Source organism: Neomonachus schauinslandi, chromosome 10, assembly GCF_002201575.2.
Source record: "Neomonachus schauinslandi chromosome 10, ASM220157v2, whole genome shotgun sequence".
NCBI lineage: Eukaryota > Metazoa > Chordata > Mammalia > Carnivora > Phocidae > Neomonachus > Neomonachus schauinslandi.
In genome coordinates this window covers 132,047,282-132,065,615 of record NC_058412.1, presented here as the reverse complement: position 1 = coordinate 132,065,615, position 18,334 = coordinate 132,047,282, and the positions used below count along the sequence as shown (strand labels likewise).

Below are 18,334 nucleotides of genomic sequence, written 5' to 3'. Positions count from 1 at the left end.
ATCCCGGAGAGCACCGCGGGCGCTAGAACTGCCAAAGTCTGGCGGGCGGTTGGCTCCACCACTTCCGGGGCCTTACCGGGCAAGTGCGCCTGCGCGCTGTCACCGCCTTGGACGTGACTCAAGCCGTCCGGTTGGCTGTGAACCAATCAAAAGGCAGCGCCTCTCTAGCCCAGGCCAATCAGCTTTCAGATTAGAGGGTTTAACTCCTATTTAAAATGAAGACTTTGAATCTTAACGGCTGAGCGCTCGGGAGGACTCGGCTGCTTTGGGTCGGAGGCGGGAGCCGACGGGTTCGTAGACTCTGGGACAGCTCTGTGAGACGGGTGGGCGAGGGCGGCGGGACGGGTGGGAAGGAAGAGGGCGGTGGGGCTGCGGGGCCGGCGGGGAAGAGTCGGGGCGAGGTCTCCCTCGGTGCCCCCCTCCCCACTTTGGTCCTTCTCGGTCCGCCTCAGTCCTTCTCTTCCTCTCCCCGCCTGCATCCTCCCCGCTCCCCTCCTCTGCCCCCCCCCCCCCGGTGCTTTCCCAGCGCCCTCCCCTCTGCTCGCGGGTACTGGGGCGCCCTGTAAGATGCCGCTTGGTGTTTACTAAACACCTGCAGTGCATGGGGTTGTTGAGTGGCATTGGGGGTGGGGGTGCTTTCTGATGGGGTTCTCGTATTCGGTGAGTACCTGGGTAAGAAAAAAATAGGAGGGCTTTTGCTCTCTGGGAGTTTGCGTTCTAGCGGGGGTGGGGCGCCAGACGACCAACTGGCCGGAGAACTTGCAAAAGAAAACAGTGGTGTGGCTTACCGGGGGCTACTTTGGATAGCATAGCCAGGAAGGACCCTTGTCCTGGATGGGTGAGTGGGTGAATAAATGAAAACTTGCTCAAAGAGGTTTTCTTTGGCTAGTGCTTCTCAAGCCGCAGATCTTGGACGGCGTTTATCGTGATTTCAGAGGGTCCTTGTGAAAAATGTAGACCCACCTAATGAATCAGAAGCGCTTGGGCCTAGAGGACTCAGGTGTCTGTAGTTTGTCAAATTTCCCAGGTGATTCTGATGTTTCATGGAGAACCAGTGATCTAGACCAGCGCATACTAGACGTCTGGGGATGTTAAAATGCAGGATCTGATTTGTTACGTCTGTGGTTGGGCCCGAAAGTCTCCATTTCTAGCAAGTGCCCTCCAGATGGAGATGGAGCTGCTACTGCCCTTGACTTTTAACGGTTCCTCCTCTCTCCTTAACCTTTCTTGTTCTTTGAATCAGATTCTTTTCAGCCACATACTCATTCCCACTCTCCTCTAAGTCTATGCAGACACTAGCAAGTTTGATGAAGAAAAAGTCTAAAGGCATAGTGCTATATAAGCTTAACAGTTTTCCTGTTTAGAATAGTATGAATATGTGGCTTGAATTGCAGGAATCTTGTGCAAGTCATTGGGTCATGTGACCCTGGCTGTGGACTGGAATCATTTGAGAAACAATTTTCCTGGGGCTCTCTCCAGAATTTTTGGATCAGAAGCTTACTCCATCCTGTTTATTATTATCTCCCTGAGAAGGAAAAGTATATTCAATTGGGGCAAATATCTAGTTTCTGTTGAAGACTATTGAATAAATGTCCTTAAGCCTGTGTGATCTCATTAGTCTGCTGCTTGTGATCGTTAGGGAAAGTGAAGAAAGCATTAGAGCGTGTGTGAAATTAATGTTTGCATAACACAAGCTTATAACTCCTTTTTCCTTTCTGTCATTTCTCCTAACCTGTTTAATATAAGGACTCCTTGCTCTGTAGCTGTGGTTCTATCTTCAAAGTGGAGTTATTTGCTTATTTGTGAAATGGATGTGAAAGTGTGGGGGTGGGGGACACTTTCTGATTGGATTCTAGAATTCAGAGCACCTGGGCAGGAAAAATACAGAGAGGTTTGTTTCTTGGAGTTTATGTCCTACTTACTTGATATATTGCTGTGCCTGACTCACAGTATGAGCTTAGTAAGTGTTATAAACTATTTGCATTATTGATTTGCTTTCTTAATGGATTAACTCATTCCCCAAACACTGGTGTAGGAACTACATACCAGACATGATCTGGGGAGGCAACATAAACAAAATGGGACTAAGCCCTCGCTCTCATGGAGCTTACTTTCCTTGGGGATACTGAGCAGGTAGCGGGATATTGTCTGGGAAGACAGAAGTAAACAAGTACAAGTAATGTTATGTAAGATGTTAAGTAAGGGCTATGAAGAAAAATAAAAGCAAGATGGTCAGAAAGGAAACGTCTGAGCGGAGACTTGAATGTAATGAAGGAGCAAGCCACACTTCTATTTGAGGGAAGAGCCAAGTGGGTAGAAGAGCCAAGTGGGTAGAGGGAAGTACAAAGGCCCTGTGGCAGGGGACTGCTTTGAGGAAAGAAAGAAGCCCTGTATGGCTGGTGTGCAGTAGAAAAGAGGAGATAAGGCCAGAAAGTGGTCAGGGTCCATACTCTGAGACTGTAGGCCTGTCTATGCAGGTAGGATTTTGAATTTGAGTTGAGGGACCATGAGGGGCTTCTGAACCAAGGACCAGCATAGCTGACTTAATAGTTTGCGAAAGGACCATAATGGGGCAAGGGTGGAAGCAGAGTGATCATGGGAAGCCTGTTGCAAAGAGTTGAAGGGAGAGAGCATTGGTGTGATCAGGTGGTGGTATTAAAGGTCCTGAGCAGTGATTTTAAAGGTAGAGCCTACAAGATATGCTGATGGATTGATTAGATGTGGGGTTTGAGGGAGAACCGTGTAAAGGATAGTTGACACGAGCAACTGGCAGGCGGGGTTTGCCAGTAACTAAGATGGGGACATTTGTGAGAACAGGGTTGGACAGATGGGGTAGGGAGGGAGCAGGAATTCCGTTTGAGACATTTTAAAATTGAGGGGCCTCCGATTACAGGCGGAGATGTTTCATAGGTGGTAGGAGTTCAGGAAAGGTCTGGACTGGAGAAGGAAGTTTGGAGGTCCTGAGCCTGTGAATGGTATTGAGAGCCAGGAAACTGGATGAGTTCCTATAGGGAATGAAGATAGCTGCAAAAGAGTGTTTCTGGGCCTAAGCTCAGGCTGCTCCTGAGAGCGGAGGGGAAGAAAAGCTAGGAGGAGAGAAGAGGTTCTTTCTGGATGTGTTGGGAGTGAGGTGCTTGGCAGACCTTTCTGGGGGATACTGAGCAGGTAGGTAGGTAGGTAGGAGTCTGGCAGTCAGAGGAGAGGTTAGGGTAGAAGATGTAAATTCACATCATCTTAAAGATGTTTCAAGCACTGGTGCTGGATGAGGGGTGCCCTAGGAAGGGTAGGGATGAAGAAGTGGGGTCAAAGGACTCATTCTAGGTCACCCCAGACTTTCAGGTTGGCAAAAGTGAGGCTAATCGAGCAAAGGAGGTTGCAGTAGGACAGCTGATAACATGGGGTACCACCCTGCAAGCTAGCAGAGGCTGGGAGTGGGAAAAGAGCCACCCTGTCAAATGCTGCTGGGGGACACCAATCTGGTAACAGTAGACGTCAGTCATGAGCCGGCCCCTTGGTGGGTATGAAATCCTGATGGGGGAGAGGGCTAGAGGCTGAGAGAAATGGTGGATGTGGTGAGTGTGGATGACTGTTGTGGAGCTTTGCTGTTGAAGGGTGAGGAGAGAGGTGCTGTCATAGCCAGAGTCCGTTATGGGGAAGAGAGGACCTGCTTTTAAAAGGCAGCAGGGTTGGAAGCGGGCTCCTGCACTGATAAGTAATCCTTTAGAGACAAGCTGGTGGAGCGGGAGGACTCAGGGAGTGAAGCTGGGGGCTGGGGGAGGGGATGCAGTGTGGGGTGGAAGCCCCACACCTGTCCCTTATATCACCTGAGAAAACAAGGCTCCCTGGCCAGCTTCATTTGGACAAAGAAAAAGTGTGAAATTCTGTGTTGTGGAGGCTTTTTCATCAGGAGCTATAACCCAGATCTAGCATAACTGCACTTGGAAGCATGAGGATTTGTATAAATTAAAGATGGTTCTTTTTCTTTTCAGGCATCATGGACCGATCTAAAGAAAACTGCATTGCAGGGCCTCTTAAGGTAAATTGGATAATCTGTATTCTCGATCACATTTATAAAACCCAATGGAGATTGGTTTTATATCTGGAGTTCTTTTTACTTTTACTTTGGATTGTAACTTTAGAACTCTCTGCTACATTCCTGGATGTCAGTCTCTTTTCCTGGCATTCAGTAACATTTTGTGGATTGTCACTGTAGCTTTTATTTTGTTCTGCTTTGTCTTCTAGCTAGCTGTTTAAGTATCTGCATTCCTCCAATGTGTGTAGGATAATACTGTGCACAACAGGTTCCTAATACTTGCTTGTGCTTACTTGCTCACCAGAAATGAAATTGCTTTGCCGTAGTTTGTTCTGGTCACGATTCAGGGAATGGTAAGCTCAGAGGCTGTCAAGCTGCATTGTAGGCATCCCATTTCCTGGGAGCCCACTTTGAGCCAGGGTCTGTGTCAGATGCAGGGATTACAATGGTGAAAAGCACATGGTCTTTGACATCGAAGAGCTTAGCCCTTTGGGGGAGTTATGTGAGCCAGTACCACGCCATCATAAAATATGTGTGTATGAAATGACCTGAATGATTCTGCCGAGGGGTGCTCAATTCAGATTCGGCTAGGTTGGAATCCAGGAAGGCTTCACCTAGGAAAGACCCCTAGTCTTAGAATTTAATGAATATTTGTGGAGCAGCTGGGGGAATAAGTCTTTATATAAAGATCCTTTAATATAAGTAATCCCCAGATTTTATTCCTTCTAGGAAGTCAGCATAAAAATGCAAATCTTCCTTCTTGATTTGTGTGTGTGTGGGGGGGGTGTCTTGTTTTTAGAAGTTTTTTTGTGTTTTTTGTGTGTGCGTGGTTTTTTTTTTTTTGAGAGAGCATGCATGAGCAGGGTGTGTGTGGGCAGGGGGAGGGGATGGGAGAGGAAGAGAGAAAGAGAATCTTAAGTAGGTTTCACAGTCAGTGCTGAGCCCAACCTGGGGCTTGATATCAGGACCTCCTGAGATTACAACTGGAGCCGAAACCAAGAGTTGGACGTCCAGTCTACTGAGCCACCCAGGTGCCCCTATTTTTAACTTGTTGAGGACCCTCCATACTGTTTTCCACAGTGGCTGCCCCAGTTTGCATTTCCACCAACAGTGCACGAGGGTTCCTTTTTCTCCACGTCCTTGCCAACACTTGTTTCTTGTGTTTTTGACTTTAGCCATGCTGACGGGGTGAGAATTTTTTTTTTTTAAATAAATGGATTCTTTTTCTTTTTTTTTTTTTTTTTTTTACTGGCTGAAAGTCTAAAATAACCAATTAGAAAAAGGCTAACTTGAGTCCTTGTATTTGATTCTCAATTCCTATGATAAAGATCACTTTATTTTTTATTTTTTTTAATTTTATTTTATTATGTTAGTCACCATACAATACATCATTATATTTTTTTTAAAGAATTTTTATTTATTTGAGAGACTGAGCCCGTGTGCACCAGCAGGGGGAGGGACAGAGGGAGAGGGAGAAGCAAGCTCCCTGATGAGCAGGGAACCCCACGCTGCCAATCCCAGGACCCTGAGATCATGACTTGAGCTGAAGGCAGATGCTTAACTGACTGAGCCACCCAAGTGCCCCTGATAAAGATCATTTTAAAAAAACTGCTCTGTTTAAAATGTTTGTCACTGCCTGAATGCCTACTGTGTTGTGGACATTGCTAATTTCAGAAGTAATTGACTTTTTACTTGGAAGTTGGGAACTGTCTCTTGTGAGGCACTCTGAGGCTTCCCTTGCCAGGCTTTTTCCCTCATTTATGAGGAAATTTCCTCCACTGAAGTTGGAGGAAGTCTTCCACCCCATTTTAGTTTGATTAATTCAAGGTCTTAGAATTAACTATTTTTTAAGCTTATGATCCGCTACTTACAGGCATGTAAATAATATATTTTGGCATAATTCTTCGAAGAATCTGTTTGTTTCCTCTTTGCCATAGTTCTTTTGGCTCAGACCCATTTTGTAAGTATTTGGGACAATGAAACATTAGTAAATAATTAATAGTAATAAATATTTTGTGGAAAATCTGGAATATGCAAAAATTCAGACTTTTTTTTTTTTTAAGGTTTTACTTACTTATTGGACAGAGCACAAGCAGGGGGAGTGGCAGGCAGAGAAACGGGGAGAAGGAGAAGCAGGCTCCCTGCTGAGCAGGGAGCCCGATGCTAGGCTTGAACCCAGGACCCCAGGATCATGACCTGAGCCGAAGGCAGACGCTTAACCGATGGAGCCACCCACGAGGCTCTCAGACTGTCTTCTAAAACATCTTGACTTGAAGATAACCACTGTTAAATATTTTGACATATTTCTTTGTCTTTTTTTGTAAACGTCTGTACGGTATTGCCAAAGAAATGTCAATGAAATTGGAATTTTGGTATAAAGTTTCTGTATTGTGCTTTTTGCTAAGTAATAATTTCCAAGTCATTGAGAATTCTTGGAAAGTGTTTGATGTCTCCCTCTTCAGATGAAAGTTTAGTTAATGAACATTTATTTATGGGAGCATGATTTTTAGGGGTGGGGTGTTGGGGTGCGTGGGAGGTATCCTTCAGGTATTCCTTTCAGCTGTATATTAACCATATCCTCTGGGAGTGCTGATGAAAATAGCTTTCCCCTTCCATGGATTATCAATGACCTTCAGTATTTTGTTATACTAGAAAACAGACTTTGTGAAATTCTCAAAATACTGAGCTTTTGTTGATGAAGACATGAAATTTATTTTTCCCTCCCAACCTAGACTACGATTGCACTCGGTGATGGTCCAAAACGTGTTCCGGTGACTCAGCAAATTCCTTCTCAGAATCCGTTATCTGCGAATAGTGGCCAGGCCCAGCGGGTCTTGTGTCCTTCAAATTCCTCCCAGCGAATTCCTCCACAAGCACCAAAGCTCGTCTCCAGCCATAAACCAGTTCAGAATCTGAAGCAGAAGCAATTGCAGACAACCAGTGTTCCCCGTCCCGTCTCTAGGCCACTGAATAATACCCAAAAGAATGAGCAGTCGTCATCATCAGCCCCTGGTAAATCAGCTTTTTGAGACTTCTATTGGATAGTTATTATTTCTTTTAGTTGCTTAAAAAAGGGGTGGTGGCAAGTGAATAGACTTGCATTTATTGTTTGGAGCCCTGGCATTTACATCTTTTTTTATTGTGGATGGGGGGAAAATCTGATGTCAGGTTGAAGTAGCCGTGTCTCCTGTGGGCCAGCCCTGTGCCCAGGATGGAGAGCTGATTCCTACCCTCCTGGTATGCTTGAGGAACTGAAGTTCCAGGGCTGGGAGTGTGGAGGGCAGTCGGGGAAGTGGATGGACTTGGATGGACTGAGGCTGCGGGGTAAGGTCACGGTGGGCACTGTGGCTATGTTGCGGAGTGGGGCTTCACCCCCTGTGAATGGGGAAATTGCTGAAAGGTTTTTAAGCAGAGGAGGCGCTGGACTTTTAGAAAGAAGCTTCCTCTGGATGTGTGGAATGAAGTGGAAGGTAGTGACGCTGCCCTTCGGGATAGCAGACAGGAGGCAGGCTGCTGGGGATTAGGTCAAAGACGGTAGCCTGAACTGGGTGGAGCAGGGTGGATATTTATAGTTACTATTTATCAGCTTTGTGTGCTCACAGTCAGGAGAAGTGCTCCCTTCATCCGTGTTGTCTCATTCAGTCCTTGGAACCACTGTGAAGGGAGTCTGTTATTAACTCTGTTTGACAGACGAGGAAGCGGAGAAGCATTCACTTACCCTCAGACACAGCCAGGATGGAGAAGTGCAGGCAAATTCGAGTGCTCCCTGAGGATGCAGACAGGATAGAACTGGGCAGTCAACTGGTCATAGGGATGGTGGTCATATTGATGGCATTAATGGAGATGGTGAAGCGTGGAGGGGGAAACCAGCTGGGGCCCGCATGCAGGTATCTGAGCAGAGCGTACCCTGCTGCTGCTGGAGTTTGAAGTGGAAATGTCCTATGTAGCCTCTGGCTAATGACTTCACCCTGTTGTGCAATTTGTTTATTGTACATTTTGCTGACTCTGTGGCTTCTATTTTTTTATTTCTCCCTGGCAGCTAATCTAGTGGAAGAAAGGTGGTTGGTTTATGTTTTGTTGCACGTTGTTGATAACTTGTACACACATACATCTGGACAGTGGACTAACCCACCTAGTGGGGGAGAAGCTGATGAGTGGGAGCATATCATGGATGGGGATTTTGGCAATTCTGCTTTAGAGGCTCTTCATTTGGAAACTGAAGCTTCAGGGAGAATCTGCATAGTCTTGAGTCTTTAAATTTTTCAGAGGGCCTATCTGTATATGTATCTGCTCATCTTTACTCTAGAAATCTGTAAAGACTTTACCTGGTAGGAGTCAGGGTAGGGTGTGATAATCTTTTTTCTATAAAGAAAACTAAAAATAGCCCAGATCTACCATTCTGGACATACCATTAATATTTTGGTGACCATTCTTTGTTTCATTTCTGTTCATAGGTTTTTAATTACTTATAGTTATTCTAAAATGTAGTTATTCTAAAAATAGATTTTTAATTTATTCTACATAGGACATAATTCTGAAAAGGAACTGGCAACAAAACAGAAAAATGAAGAATCAAAAAAGTAAGCTTTATCCTATTTACAAAGTCCTGTGCTGTCATTCTATTAGAATACACCATTGCAAGTTTAATTATGGGAATACATTAAAAAATAAAAAGGTCTTATATTTTCACTCAAAATATAAATCTTCCCAAATTCTAACCTTTCAAAAGAAAAAAAGGAATTTTAATGATGTTTACTAGGGACTCAAGCTTTTCTTATTGCTTTCCAAATTTAGAAAAAAACTTACTGGGGCGCCTGGGTGGCTCAGTTGGTTAAGCAGCTGCCTTCGGCTCAGGTCATGATCCCAGGGTCCTGGGATCAAGCCCCACATTGGGCTTCCTGCTCGGTGGGGAGCCTGCTTCTCCCTCTCCCTCTGCCTGCCTCTCTGCCTACTTGTGCTCTCGCTCTCTCTGTCAAATAAATAAAATCTTAAAAAAAACAAAAAACTTGTATGAATCTGTTACAGAAATGTGTAAAATAAGTTTCTCTCTACCCTCAGAAGTAACCACTACATAGAGTGTAGGTATGTTTCTATATTTATTTTTATTCTTATACAAAAGAGCAAGTTTGTTAAACAAAAGGCAGTCATGTTACAAAACTAAAGACACATGTATATATGACTCTGAATATTTTGACACTATCAATTGAAGTATTCTTCGGTATCTTCCCCAGATATTTTCCAAAAGTCTGCTCTCAATTTCTGAATTGTCTAGACTCGAGAATGTAAAATGTTATGTCTAGAATGTAGTAGGAGGAGCCAGGAATGAACCCACAGCCTTTTTTGCTTTAGCTGCCTGTAATAGCAGCTTTCTGAGAAGCTAAATCCAGTGGTTCTCGCCCCCGCTACCCTGTAGGATCCATCCCACTTGCTTTATCAGGGTGATTCTCCACCCCAGAGAGTTAGCATCTCTGGGATGGAGGAGGAGGCTGTGGTTAGAGTTCTGAAGACTTCTTCCAGTTACTTACCTAACCTTCCCTGTGGTCTTCAGTGGTGGTAATAGGTCTGTAATTCAGAGCGTAGTAGTGCCTTGGGAACTTTGCATTAGTCTTCAGCTCTAAAAGGCCAGATTGTTCCTTGTCACTGACTCAGTCGTTGGCAGGTGGGGGAGTAGGGGGTTTAATGTCTGTGGAGACTCACATATGGTGGTTATTGGCTTGGTCCTTGCCGAAGTACATACTGAATACAACTTCAAATATAAAATTATTTATAGGTATATCTACAACTCCTTAATAAACTGTTAGATAATCTTCACATTTTAAAATGCTCAAATTTTTTCCTAGAAGGCAATGGGCTTTGGAAGATTTTGAAATTGGTCGTCCACTGGGTAAAGGAAAGTTTGGTAATGTTTACTTGGCAAGAGAAAAGCAAAGCAAGTTTATCCTGGCTCTTAAAGTATTATTTAAAGCTCAACTGGAGAAAGCAGGAGTTGAGCATCAGCTGAGAAGAGAAGTAGAAATACAATCCCACCTTAGGTAAGTTTCCAGATTGATGTTCAAAAGAATGTGCTGCAGAACTTAATTACAGGGAGTTAAACAGTGGAAGGCCTGCTCTGTAGGACTGCAAAGAGTGATTTAATTCATCATTTTTCAAGGATTTATCTAGACAAGTGCTGTGGTCCTGAAAAACCACTTGGAGGTTTGTGCTTTGTTAATGACTTATGTACATGAGTCAAGTGTGTGTGTGTGTGTGTGTGTCTGCGTGTGCATAATTAAGGGGAATGATACTTCTGAGCTCTAAGCAGAGGTTGCAAACTGGCAGCCTCTGCAGGTTGACTTTGGCCAGTGGGTCTTTTTCTTTTCTTTTTTTGCTTCCAGTATTTTTTCAGACTTGAATTAGTCGTGCATACTGACAGACTTGTCTGCATCAGGCCTGTATCCTTCCCTGGCAACAGCTGACGGGAGCTGAAGGCTGCTGTCCTGGGCGGTGTTCTCAGCTGCCCGAAGTCCTCAGCAGCCCACCTCTCCCGCCCAACACTGCTTTGAAGTTGTGTCTCCTAGTGTTTGGGGAATCAAACTGCTGTGGGGATGCCATGTCTCTTTCTCTAACGTGCAGAGAATTAACATTTAGCTGAATTTTTTCCCCCTAAGAATAAAGATGGCCCGAGGGAAGGAAATAGTCTTAACTAAACCTAAGGTCCATTAATACCTTGTAATGTTTGCCAACTGACTGCAGATGCATGTATTTTTTTTTCCCCGAGTAGGTCTGTAGTTTCAGATTCTCAAGTAGGTGGGGGGTGTGGTGAGGGGTGTGGTGGGGTGGTCTGTGACCAGAACCAATTTTCACTAGTTTTACATAAGGGGTTTGATTAGTAGTTAGTACATATTTTTGTATTTTTTCCAAAACCAGGTGTTAGAGTATTCATCCTTTGTTGCAGGCATCCAAATATTCTCAGACTGTATGGTTATTTCCATGATGCCACCAGAGTTTACCTAATTCTAGAATATGCACCTCTCGGAGCTGTCTACAGAGAACTTCAGAAACTGTCAAAGTTTGATGAGCAGAGAACTGCTACTGTAAGTTTTCATTTATTGTCCCGGCCCATACGGTTTATGGTATTCCTGTCCTACGTAGCAGTGTGCCTTTCGTTATAGTCCAGTGGGTTTTGTCTTAGGAAAGAGAGCTCACTGGGATCAGGTCTTTGAATGAAAGAATCAGAATACCTTAGTTGAATCATATGTACAGGTAAATTTGGGTACCAGGTGGAATACTGTGGCTGGTTTGTTTCCACAGCTGTTTTTTTGTGGAAATGTATATATGAAAAGTTGCCCTCTTTTTAAAAAATAATTTATTTTAGAATAGTCTTGGATTTTGAGCATGTAGAGATAGTACAGACTTATTTTCTCCTGTTCATTGTCCGTTAGTGTGGTCCCTTCTAGAAACCTGGCTTATCACTGGGGGTGTTGGTGTTGGTGACCTGGCTGAGGTCACGCTCATTAGGTTTCTCCCCTGGGAAGCTTCTCTTTCCATACTGTGCTCTTCTCTGCACTGCCCACACTGAAGAAGGAGTGGGGGTTACGTCCCACCTCTACCTCTATCTGCGTATATCATTAGAATTCTTCTGCATCAGAGATTTGTCTGTTCTCAGTTATTCAGTCATTTATTAATGTGGACTCACAGATATTTTATACTTTGAATTATAATCTCATACTACTTTATTTTGCTGCTCGAAGATCTGGGTGCTAGCTACGCTCATTGCTACTGGAGTATCCTTATGTCTAGGCTCTCGGTGGACAGAACAGGGACATATATGTGTATACTAATTTGTGTATATACATGTATCTATATTTTTATCCATTTGTATCTATGTTAAGCAAAACATGAGTCCAGTGCCACATGGATCATTCTACCCTTTTCCCCGTATTTATCTGTAGCCTTGCAGTCCAACCTTGAAAAACCTGGATCCTACCATCCACCAACCATTTGATTATTCAATTCCAGTGTACATGTGTAGTGATACCAGAATAATTAACCAGTTACCCCTGGGGGGACCAACTATATGCATTTAAGGGTCATCTCTATCCTTTCAGGGCGTGAGCACAGTAGCTCATTTTTATTGCTGAATAATATTTTGCAGCATGGACATAGTTCAATTTATCCCTTCATCTGTTGAAGGGCATCTTGGTTGCTTCCAGTTATTGGTGATTATGAATAAAGCTGCACAAAAAAATCTGCATGCGTGTTTTTGTGGGACATAAGTTTTCAACAGATTTGAAAACTAGCTTGTGTAGTAAGGTCATGTGTAGCCTTGTAAAAACAACAACAACAAGAAAAAACAACTGTTAAACTGTGTTCCAAAGTAGATATACCGTCTTTGCCCCCCTCCCCCCCATTAATGTGTTCCTGTTCTCCTCCTCCACTAGCGATTGGTATTCTCAGTTTTTTGGATTTTAGTCATTCTCATAGGTGTACGTGGTACCTCATTGTTTTAATTTGCAATTCTGTAGTCACAAAAGATGAGCATCTTTTCATGTGCTTATTTGCCATGTGTGTATCATCTTTGAGGTGTCTGTCAGGTTTTTTGCCCATTTTCAACTGGGTTTTGGTCGTTTTGAGTTTTAAGAGTTCTTGTATATTTTGGAGACCAGTCCTTTATCACGTGTGTTTTATAAAGGTTTTCTCCCTGCCTGTGGCTTGTCTTTTCATTCTCTTACCTGGATCTAATCTTAAAGTCCAACATGATCAGGTTTTTGTTTTGGGTTTTTGTTTTTTCCCCCTCTGGATTACGCTACTTTATTTGAATGAAATTACTTGTTTGAAGAAGTAAAGGGTCTTTGGGCGGTTCTTTGTTGACTCGGCAGATGATTGGTGGTTACTCTGCCTTCTGTTTCTGGAGAGTAGGGGCGTTGATTTAAATGGCATTTCTTTTTTTTTTTTTTTTTAAGATTTTATTTATTTATTAGAGAAGGAGAGAGAGCACATGAGAGGGGGGAGGGTCAGAGGGAGAAGCAGACCCCCCGCCGAGCAGGGAGCCCGATGCGGGACTCGATCCAGGGACTCCAGGATCATGACCTGAGCCGAAGGCAGTCGCTTAACCAACTGAGCCACCCAGGCGCCCTAAATGGCATTTCTTTCAGGTGGTTGTACTTTTGAAATCACAGCACTATTGGTGAATGACCCTTTGGTCTTGTCTCAGCAATAAGACATTTTATACTTAAGTATTTGCTTTTTGGATAAGTAGAAATAGATTCATTTTACTTTTTAAATATTAGCTAACCTAATTAGTTGTCTTCTTTAATTGGCATTAATACTTATACTACTACTACTCTTTAATCCAGATGGAGTTTATGTTGATATAATCACATAGTTATTGGAAAGAAAAGCTTGATTCTTTCTAGATTCCCCAGTAGTTAGAATGAATATTTATACACTCTTGTTTCCCTTTTCTGATTTATTCAAATAAAACTGGCTGTAGAGAAATATTAGGGACCTTTACCTATATTCACAGTCTGATATGGGAGGTGTGAAGGAAGTCAGCTTTAACTACTAGCTCTTTTCTTTCTTTCTTTTTTTTTTTTTTTAAGATTTTATTTGAGAGAGAGAGAGAGAACGTGAGCATGAGCTGGGGAGGGGGGTCTGGGGGGAGAGGGAGGAACAGGGAGCCCCACACAGGGCTCCATCCCAGGACCCTGGGATCATGGCCTGAGCTGAAAGCTGACGCTTAACCAACCGAGCCACCAAGACACCCCGATCTTGGTTTTATAAATGGGAATTGACTGCACTTTTGCAAGTTTTTTAAAATTGTTTTTTAATTGTTGACATGTCTGACTCCCTAATTGGTGCTAGTTTCTCAGTATTATCATAATTCATTGCTACTAGGCCATAAATTGCCATGTGGTGATGAGTTCTAGCTAATCAGTTTTTCCTATATTTCCAATATCCTATCTGCTGTATTAGCAAATAAATAACTTAGTATGGGATAACTTGTATTTTATGCTAAACACTAATTTGGTTCAATTTTTTTTTTTAAAGAGTCAATTGTTTCTAGCTTTTGCGTCAGTCTACAAAATCTGTTGAAATCTGTGTTGGGTTTCCTTTCAGAAGAGATGTCTAAAGTTGTGTTACATAAAATATAAGATACAGACTTTCCATACTTTATTTTTTTTAATAGTATATCACAGAGTTGGCAGATGCCCTGTCCTACTGTCACTCAAAGAGAGTCATTCATAGAGACATTAAGCCAGAGAACCTACTCCTTGGATCGGCTGGAGAGCTTAAGATTGCAGATTTTGGGTGGTCAGTACATGCCCCATCCTCCAGGTATGTAACTTTAGAGGTGGAACTTACTTAGTTTAGCAAAAGCCTTGGGGGCTTTCAGGAACTAAATAGAAAAACCCTTAAGCATAGGTGTGTGGAATCGGGGCAGGTAACTGATGCACATACTTGGAGTAACTTAGACCTGATAGGAGTGTCTTTGAGAATGTTTTATTCTGCAACTATTTTGAGGCTTTTTAATGTGTCCTAGGCCTGGGTTAAAGATGCTTAATGTCCTTAGAGGCTCGTGAAGGGGACCTTTGTGACCAGTATATGACCAAGGAAGCGTAGGATGTGTGAGGTGGTGCCTGCAGTGGGGCAGGGAGACGACACTCGGCTGCTTCCCGGACAGGAGACGAGTTCCAAGGGGTAGCGCACACAGGTCTGGAGCTGAGAGCGCAGTTCTTTGGGGGACTTTCCAAAACCACATTGGTTTGGATAGAACTTTCAGGGTGGTGGTTAAGATTCTCTGTGGTCTGCTTTTGTCAACAGCGGAGTCCTTTCTTGTCCCCTCTTCACACAGAGAGAGAAATTTAATGAAACAATTTAAATCTTAACTTTGCAAACAAGAGCTAAAATACTGTTTTAATTTAATTTGGGTTTAATTAAGCTTTTGAAGCCTCATGTGAGGTAGAGCATTAAAAACATACATCTACTGATAAGTCCTATTCCAAAGTTGACAAACTTAAAAATTACAGCTGTAGTACTTAAATACAGTTAAAAATTGTATAGCCTAAAATAGGTGACATGGTGGGGGTGGGGAGCTTTATTTTTGCTAGATCACTTCTAATTGTTTACAGCAATGCATAAATCTGTTGTAGTTGTTTTTTTTTTTAAGCTGGTTGTCACTAGGTGGGCGCTGTTGGCATCTAGGGAGGCAGACAACAATGAGGAATTGTAGGCTTTGTGCAGTTGCAGGGCTCACTTGGACTTTAACCTGTCCAATGGTGTCATGTGATGGGAAAGATCAGTGTCCTTTTCAGAAAGGATTAAGCTGTGTACATGCTGATGCTCTCCTCGCCCCACCTCCCTGACATGAGCAACCGTAAGAGCTCCCAGGTGTGTTGTTGTTCGAGAACCCTCTGACTCGGGCCATTTCCACCATCTCAGTGGTGCTGTGGGGATAGAGGTCTGGAGAGGTAGCTCCTTCATCCCAGGCCGCAGGTCACCACTGAGTTGAGTGCACTCATGTACTCTCTGGGTGCTGGGCGTGGTGACTGGCCTCAGCATGACCCCCTAGAAGAGCCAGTGGCAAAGAATAACTGATAGAAAGCAATGGAAACCTACATGGTGTTTGCTCCTAGTTCAATGTTTGCCACCCTCCGCTTATTTCCAGGCTTCGTTGTTAAAAACTCAAGCATACGGAAATGCCGAATGGGTGGTTGACTGCTCAGCTGTCCATCTAGAGCCTGCATTCAGCAGGTGGTAACATTTGCCCTATGTATGGCCACACACTTGCCATATTTGGTGGTGTCTGGTTTTTTTTTTTTTTTTTTTTTTTTTTTGGTGAACCTTCAAAAATAAGTTGCAGACCTCATGCTTCCTTCTCTCAGCACTTGAGTATGTATCTCCTAAAAATAAGGACGTTGTCCTTATAATCATAACCATTATCACTCCTAAGAAAATTAACAGCCTTGTTATATTTATTTAGTCCATGTTCTGATTTCCCCATTTGGCCACAAAATTTTAGAGCTCTTCTTTTAAGTCAGAATCCAACCAAGGTCCATCCATACGTTGTATTTGATTGTGTTTCTTTGGTCTAAATTTAGACCAGTTGTCCCACAATTTAAAATGACCCAAAATGGTGTCACTTGGTCCTTCATCCTCTGTAATTGCTGAGAACTGGAAGTAGGTCGAAGGGCCTACACAGTATTTTTGGCAAGAATACCTCATAGGTCACCCCCAAATTTAAGTCTCTTTGGTACCAGTGGTGTATCAGAGGCCAAAGGTAGTGCTTTCACAGTGGGACAGTTTTTAGTTTGTCACTCATGTCACCTGGCTCTTAAGCTTCTTAGCCTATCTGTAATATAAAAACAAATACAGAACTCCAAACTATTTACAGAGAACTTTCATGGCTGCTTTTATATAGTAGTGATTCTTTAAGTTTCTTATATTGCAGATCATTTAAGAAGGTTCTGGGGTTGGACAACTTTGGGGTGTGGCTTGATTGCTAGCTGTGTGATGCTGCACATCTCTCTCAATCTGTTTTCTGTCTAAAACGGGGGATTTATTTTTTTTAAAGATTCATTTATTTTAGAGAGCGTGTGCACATGCGTGTGAGCAAGTGGGTGGGGAGGAGCAGAGGGAGAGGGAGAGAAAGAATCTCAAGCTGACTCCCCGCTGAGCACAGAGCCCGACTCGGGGCTCGATCTCACGACCCTGAGATCATGATCTGAGTTGTCGAAATCAAGAGTTGGACACTCAACCGACTGAGCCACCCAGGCGCCCCTAAAACCGGGGATTTAAATAGTACCTGCTTCAGAGCACAGGATGTGGCCTAGGAAGAGCGCTCAATCAATGTCCGTGTCATTGTTAATGACATTTAGCCGTTCTTGTGCTAATACAAACAGAAGCATACCAACCTGAGCCTACCTCTGTTTTTAGGAGAACCACCCTCTGTGGCACCCTGGATTACTTGCCCCCAGAGATGATTGAAGGCCGAATGCATGACGAGAAGGTGGATCTCTGGAGCCTTGGGGTTCTTTGCTATGAATTTCTAGTTGGGAAGCCTCCTTTTGAGGCAAGCACATACCAAGAGACCTACAAAAGAATATCGCGGGTAAGACCTAATGAGAAATGATCCATTGCTTCTTGTAGAATTCTTCCCAGCTTTAACTTTGGCTGTGAGCTATTTGTACTGTTCTCTCTAAGCTGCGTTTTGTGACTGTCAACTTATTGTACTCCAGGTTGAGTTCACATTCCCTGACTTCGTGCCGGAGGGAGCCAGGGACCTCATTTCAAGACTGTTGAAACATAATCCCAGCCAAAGGCCGACTCTCAAAGAAGTACTTGAGCACCCCTGGATCATAGCAAATTCATCAAAACCATCAAGTAGCCAAAAAAGCAAAGAATCAACTAGCAAACAATCTTAAGAATGGTGCAGAGGGAGGATCTGAGAGGCAGGGCTGCTGTATGGTGTCAGGAACAGGCCTGCCTGTGCCCGAGGGCGCTGCCTCAGCCTCCCCACCCAAGAGTCCCCTTCGGTGAACACCGTGCTCTGGAGCGAAGGCAGCCCCAGGAAGTGCGGTTGTGTCGCTAGCTTCAGGACCCGGAGCCTCCCCCAGCCTGGTCCGAGTGAGGCCTCCTGGTGGAGGGAGGACAGGCGCGGGGTCAGACTGCGGGGAGAGTGGCCACATCACTGTGACTCCATCAGTGACAGAGGCGTGCAATAACCTTCCAAGTACCTTCGTGTGTGTGTAACTTATTGGGTGGCCAAGCCTGGGAAGGCTGTCAGGATGAACATGTGATTCTTTCTTTTAAATGTTAAAATAAAGAATTTTGTATAGACTTCTATCTTTCTTTCCCCGGCATCCCTTTAGGACTGCGCTCGGTGTCCCACACCTCTGCCTGGCTAGCGAGTCCTCCTTGTCTCCTCCGAGACTGTGAAATAGAAACATGTGCTCTACCTTCATCTTGGGCTGGCTAGATGAGACCTGTCTCAGCTCTTTCTAGATGTTAAAGGGCTTATTATTTCATGGTTTTGAGGTTTTAGTTTTTGTAAAGCACATGAAGTCACCTATAAAATGATTATAATTAAAGTTCTCCTGTGTCTAACCTTGAAATGATAATGCATATCCCAGTTCATCCTACCCTTTGAGAAATGCTGGGCTGAGCACGGGCCCACTGGGAGGGTGGGAAGGCCCCTCCGTGGTGCTGTTGGGGCTGTGGTTCTGGAGCTGGCCTGGCCTGTGAACATATCCATCCTGTGACGACCGGGGACACGACTTAGTAGGGGAGCCACTGACCGGAGCAGGGAGGGGACAAGTCAGG

General features: G+C 43.9%; 1 protein-coding gene across 1 annotated transcript; it reads left to right on the top strand.

The window, feature by feature from the left end:
• Positions 1–223: 223 nt before the first annotated feature.
• Positions 224–17,456, top strand: AURKA (aurora kinase A). The gene is made up of 9 exons (XM_021677812.1): positions 224–290; positions 3,990–4,036; positions 6,766–7,045; positions 8,559–8,613; positions 9,874–10,065; positions 10,968–11,106; positions 14,202–14,350; positions 16,949–17,123; positions 17,251–17,456. The coding sequence occupies exons 2-9, from the start codon at positions 3,995–3,997 to the stop codon at positions 17,434–17,436; spliced, it is 1,218 nt and encodes a 405-aa protein (XP_021533487.1). The 5' UTR covers positions 224–290; positions 3,990–3,994; the 3' UTR covers positions 17,437–17,456.
• Positions 17,457–18,334: the final 878 nt, after the last annotated feature.